The sequence below is a fragment of the Cyprinodon variegatus genome, unplaced genomic scaffold (genome assembly GCF_000732505.1).
Source record: "Cyprinodon variegatus isolate N-32 unplaced genomic scaffold, C_variegatus-1.0 Scaffold272, whole genome shotgun sequence".
Classification (NCBI taxonomy): domain Eukaryota; kingdom Metazoa; phylum Chordata; class Actinopteri; order Cyprinodontiformes; family Cyprinodontidae; genus Cyprinodon; species Cyprinodon variegatus.
Window position 1 is genome coordinate 561270 of NW_015150725.1, and position 6425 is coordinate 567694.

Here is a 6425-nt window from a genome sequence, read left to right on the forward strand (position 1 = left end):
TGGTCCTTGGCTGGTCCTTGGTTGTTCCTTGGTTGGTCCTTGGCTGGTCCTTGGCTGGTCCTTGGCTGGTCCTTGGTTGGTCCTTGGTTGGTCCTTGGCTGGTCCTTGGCTGGTCCTTGGCTGGTCCTTGGTTGGTCCTTGGTTGGTCCATGGCTGGTCCTTGGCTGGTCCATGGCTGGTTCTTGGCTGCTCCCCTACAGTTCCTTTTTAAACATCAATCTTTGTACTAAAATATTCTTTCTGTCATGATTTTTGGACATAAGAATCTAAAGAGAAGCGCCATCTTCTGGTCAGACGCTGTAATTCAGTGAAAGGGTGGAGTCAGAGTAAAAACATTTGCGGGGGGGTCACTGCAATGGCTGGAAGTTGGCTGCCATTCAGTTGGCGTTTGACTGGGAAGGGCCATTTCTAATGGCTGCTACTCTATTAAGAATCGTACATATTTTGACAGTCAGCATACAGTATTATATTTCTCCAACTGTATATAAGCCATCCGGATTGTACATATTTTTATTTCTTATTTTTTAATCTCTTATTTTTATTTAGTTTTTCATTGTGTGCGATACATGTACTTTTGCACCTTAATCCTATTTATCTTGATATACTGTATATATATTGTTTATTCTTAATGCACCTTCTGTAACTTCTATGCCGATATGTGACGAGTGAATTTCTCCGCTGTGAGATCAATAAAGCTCATCTAATCTAATCTAATCTAATCTAAAACATTTTGATGCCATATGCTTATAGTTTGATATGATTTGTAAATCATTTCTCCTTAATCATTTCCGTTTTTATTCAGCTTCTTTATAGTAAATAGTTTTTTTCATATTTTAGTTTAGAAACTACTTTATGCTCAAAATATGTTTTCAGTTAATTCTTGTTGTTTTGTTTGCAGCTCTTAATTTTTTTCCATTTAATTTTCTTTTTCTCATTATGAAATAAGTCTGGTTGTATTTACACATATTTGTTCTTTAGCTTCTTTGTTTTTGTGCATTTATTCTTTCTGTTTGCACGTCTGCCAGGTAAGTTAGTTTCTCGTTATTTCTGTTCAGCTTTTAGCCTGCCAATCACGCTCATGCCACTCACCTGTTTCATTACTATTTAGGTTTATGGACATTTTTTTTTCCTTGTCTAGATTTTTTCATTTCATTTTACCATGTCAGTTTACTATGTCTGTTTCTGTCATGTATTTTTCCCAGTTCTTTGTCTTTGCTGTAGGTCTCACAGCTTTTATTTAAATGTTTTATTTATCAGCTCACCCCAGAGATGCAGTCTGATCAAAAACCCCCCATTATGACTGTCATGTTATAAGCAGCATGATTTTTCTATTATCTAAAAATTATGCTATCAATGATCTTAAGAGGAAACAAGCATTTGTTATACTTGACAAAAACATTTATTTAAACATGTATTAAAATTTAAAATTAATCATTACGATTTGCTTGGTACAAGAGATCTAATCTTTAGCTTTCAGGAGTATTATATCAGGGTGAATATGAATGACTTTAACTCTGGAAGTTTAGAGCCATATAAACTTAAAGTGAAGTAAGAATTTGATGACTTGCTTTACGCACAGAGGTCACCAATCAGTAGTTACTGACCTCCAAAAAATTCAGATAGAACCGGTTTCCGCTGCCAGGAAGTGGAAATCTTGTCATAAATCAACATGTAAAATAGGAAGTGTGTGTCTTTAGTGTCGGATGCTCTGAATGCAGCATCAGATGCAATATGAACTGCTGGATGCAGAATTTCATGCCTCATAAACCATTGAATGCAGCAACGTAAAGCACTGAATGCTGCGTGAAATGCAATGTAAACTGAATGCAGCAATGGGTGCAAAATAAACTGTTTGATGCAGTTTAGATGTGGCCTAAAGAACAGCAGCGTCAGATGCAATATAAGCCAAACTCAGCCTTTGATGCAATCTTAAAGACTGCACTGTCATGTGCAGTGAAAATCAGTATATGCATTGGATGCAATAATCACAAAGTTGTTCTGGTTGTTTATTAATGGCCCTCTGCCATTGGTACCAACTCTGGGCTTTACAGTTTGCTCGTGTCCCTTTCAGGTTATTCCATTAGTAACAGTGACTAGGAAACCAAGGCTTACTTTACAACCTGCTTTGATGCAGTTCCAAGCTTTGCAGTCGAGAGGCTGCATGATAAGACTGTTGGTCAATGATTCGCTAGAGGGAGGAGTGACCGACATGACTGTAGCATCTCCAAAGCAAGAATTTCCATATAAAGAAGCAGCCATTCAAAATATACCTACCCAGCCAGATGGCAGCACACTTCCCTCCAACTTCCAGCCACTGGCCGCCTCCTCCTGCATATTTATTTACTCTGACTCCACCCTTTCACTGAATTACAGGATCTGACCAGCAGATGGCGCTCCTCTTTGGATCGTAATGATCAAAAATCATGACAGAATATTTTAGTACGAAGATTGATGTTTAAATGGGAATTAAAGGAGACCAGCCAAGGAAAGTAAAGACATTTTGAATGGCTACTACTGTAAATTCTTTGCTACCATATAAAGAGATGTTATGAGATTATGAGAGATTTAAGTAATTTTGCATTTCCCTGAAGGTTTCCATCAAGCGACGCTGTAGCAGCACTGTTATCATAAAGGACCTGGTAAAATATGAAGACAATCAGTTGTTTCAGACATTATTAGGTTTTTACTGAAGGACCATTTTGCACCATCATCTTGATCCATTTACATAAAGTAAAGTAGGAGGAAGCTTTGCTTTTACTTTATTCACACCATTGAAGCATTGTTCTGTCATTTTCCTAACCTGTACTGTCTAGTTTTGGTGAATCTATGTAAATCAGAGCTTCTGTTTCCAATTCTTAGGTGACATGATTAGTACCTGGAGTGAAGTTCTGTTGCTTTAATATATTCCTCACATCTTATGTGCATTTTTTTATGCAATTTAACAATCTCATACCAGTCTGTCAAGTTAAAAAAGATTTTCTGTTAATCCAAGTGAGACAAACTTGTGAAAATTCTCATTGAGCATCTATTTTTATATCCTCTCCTTTCTGTCACCAAAAGCCGTGACAAGTTTAGCCAAACTTGATGTTTGGCTTGAATTTGATTTTGGCTCAAGGCGTCAAAATGTCTCTATTTCCTTTGGTTATGGTTTGATTTGCTCGCTTACTGCGTTAACTTGCTATTTATTGCACTTCCCAATTAAGCTGCTAATCAATCCATGTTTTAATAATCTAAAAATATCAGACTTTAGAGCGATCGTCTTAAGATAAGGTACCAGTAAGTGAAAGATTTCTGGTTTACAATTTACCAGATCCTATTCTTTACTAACACCAGTTCAGCCTAACCTCATTCAGAAATACGCTTTTTGTTGTATTTTATATAATGACATCAGCTTTTCATCTTTTTTTCAAATTCACCTTTTTGTGTGAACAGATATGAACAGTAAATAGATGAAGCAACATCAAGCATCAAATTCAATGGTCAATAGAAGCGTAGTTTGAATGTTCTATCCATCATTCCTGTAAATGCAGTCTTCATTCTGTTCCCTCCATTGATGTTTTCACCGTGTAAAAACACAAATGAAGAGAATTTGCACTAAAACTTTAAAGGCTTTTGTAAGCAGGCGAGAGCTGCAGCATCATGGAGCTGCTATTTGCTCAGCAGTTGTGCTGTAATTGTGAAACACATTTCAAGTAGGAGAAAACTGCTCTATTTGCTATAAATCTCTTAGTTTCCATCGACGTTCATTGCACTGCCTGTTCAGAACTAAAACTGACATCAACCCCATTGTTCCTGATGCTATACAGTCAGCAAAGATTGGCGAAGACTATAAAGCAACCTTTCAGAGCACCTGCAGCTTTCAGGTTTTATAAAAGTATCACCGCTGCATTTAATTTAGCTTAGAGGACTCAGATATTTGAATGATGTCACAGCCGACCGAGTTCATCCATGGAAGTCAGACACAGCTACTGCTATTCTCTCTAAATGCTGAGCCCTGAGGCTAGGCTAACAGCTAACCGATTTAATAATATTATAATATGATGTATGATAATATAACATGTAATAATTATTTAAAATAAAATAAAAAATGTGGTTAATTTCAGTCACTCATTCATTAAATAAAGCACCATTTAGATTTATTTCACAGACGAATGTTTTCAATCCTTTATTTCTGTTTTTTATTGATGCTTTTCTAGTTATACTTCATGGAAACAAGACTTTTAAGAATAAAATAAAACCAGATAATATTAGAATAGATTGTATTTTACTTCAAAATGTAACCTGATGAAAATTGCTCCAATAATTTAGCACTACGTGTCAATAACATCATATTTAGTTATACTTTCATTTCCTCTTTTCCTTTTGTCTTCCTTTAGTAACAGTAAGCTTTCCTCTGCTGCTTTTTCCTTTCAGCTGCTTTTATTTAGTTAATCCCTCCCATCTCTCTGTCTGTCGTGTTCTTCTCAGATTTAGTTCTGTCCTGATTGTATTTCTGTATCGTTTCATGGACATAGGCTACAGGTTGTGCTCTTATTCCATATTTAGTTTTGATTGTTTGGATATCTTTTACTGTCTTTTTTTCCTAATTACAGTCCGTGTTTGGAAATACTTTCCTTCATGGAAAACGGAAGGAATGTCAGGACTTCCAACCATCAGTCTTAGAAAACTCTTTAGAAAGTACAGTTGACAGGCTCAGAGTGATGTGTGTCATAAGCGTCCAGTTGTAGTTTATTCAGCGAGCAGGTTGGCCAAATATTTACCTGCCCAAATGAACTTGTTCTACTGTTTGTACTTTATAATCAGTTAAAAGCACTTAAGGTCAGTTTATGCTGAGCTTCTGCTTCTGCTGCAGTGGATAAATCAGGTACAGTACAGACGCTAATCCTCGATGCAGCTGTTATTTTTTATTTTTTATTCTTACCGGGGATCATCTATTGCATGACCGTCTTTTCTCTGTGCTTTTTCCTGCAGTTCTGCCATATAAAGCCGGACTGGTACCAATAACATTAATGTTGGTTTTATATTTTTTCATAAGTCTGAGTCCAATTCAAAACCATAACAAATATTTTTTATCAATATTATTATCTTCACTGTAATAATTCAACATCAAGTTTCAATTAATGAGCAGTGAAATATTTGTTTTTTGTTTACTTTTATTTATTTACATCAGGTTACCTTAGTGTACTAAACTTTTCCATTAAAGTCACAACTATGAACAGAGTCTGATTCTTTCTTTAAATTTTCATTAGAAAAATAAATATTTAGGGCATCAAATAAACACTGTCACAAACCTGTTAGGTTTATTCAATGATGATTATAAAATTAATGTGTGCCTATGAAACATTTTTGCGAGGGGATGCTCCACTCCTGTCTCATGATGCAGTCAGGAGACCATCCTGCCCTGTCATTCTGATGGAGCATTCTGTCTTCATGAACTGATTAATTGTCCTGTCAGAACAATACTCTGTTTGTAACCATGTGTCATGTTCTGTTAATAAAAGACGGCTGCAGGAGGGGATTCGGAGAAGGAAAGCTTGAAGTTGGGTTGGGCTTTTCCTTCCGCTCCTGCAGAAGCTGCTTGTATCTCTTTCCTGTGTAGACTCAATTTCTATTTATTTGCAAACCTACATTTTCTGAATTCAACAAAACCTAATACATTTATAAACCGAAATGAATAGTATTCAATGGCAGCTGTGCAATAACAATATTTACCGAACAGTCTATAGTGATGCCTTCAATGGTCGGGAGTTTTATTAACTATTCTGTCAAATCGCTCCACTAATACTGGCTTTCCTTGGATATCATGGATCCATCAGTTCAATCAAAGGGCCTCCATTATGAGCATTGAAAGGAAACATTGAAATATATTAAACTTCTCTAAATACTTTTAACGTGTAAATTTGCATGTGGTAAATGTATTCAAAATGAAATCATTATAATAAAATTTCTGCTTGTTTGTTTTCTTTCTGTCCCAGCTGGGTCTGGAGGGAGTCTTACATCTCTGCTGGTTCAGCCCATCTCCGCCTTCCTTGCCAAGACTTTATTGTCCTCCTCATCAGTGGGACAGGAAGCAGATGCCTGCACTCCTTTATCTATGCCTCCCAACACAGGTAAACACACACAAAGAAAGGTTTTGCAGACCTACTGATGGAATGCATCACCTTAGCTGTTTTTAACATCCAGCAACCAAAAATAAAAATTATGTAAGGAGGAAACATATCAAAATCCAAAAAGAGATTAAATTTAAGTGTAATTAAATCATTTGATTGTTAAATGAAATGTTTATGATCATAAACTGTTTTGATTTAAAGACCTTACTGATGCCCAGTCCAGTACCTGCAAATTGGGATCGATATAATTAACTTTATTGTGAGTTTATGTTGCTGCCTGCAAACAATGTTTTGGTATTGAATAAAGGTATGCCA

The 6425-nt window shown here is 36.1% G+C and overlaps 1 protein-coding gene across 1 annotated transcript in view; it reads left to right on the top strand.

The window, feature by feature from the left end:
• naaladl2 (N-acetylated alpha-linked acidic dipeptidase-like 2) overlaps positions 1–6425 on the top strand; it is a 576898-nt gene that overhangs the window by 319515 nt on the left and 250958 nt on the right. The window contains exon 10 of the mRNA XM_015382993.1: positions 5976–6110. Within this exon, the coding sequence (XP_015238479.1) occupies positions 5976–6110 (135 nt within the window). The remainder of the gene's footprint in view (positions 1–5975; positions 6111–6425) is intronic.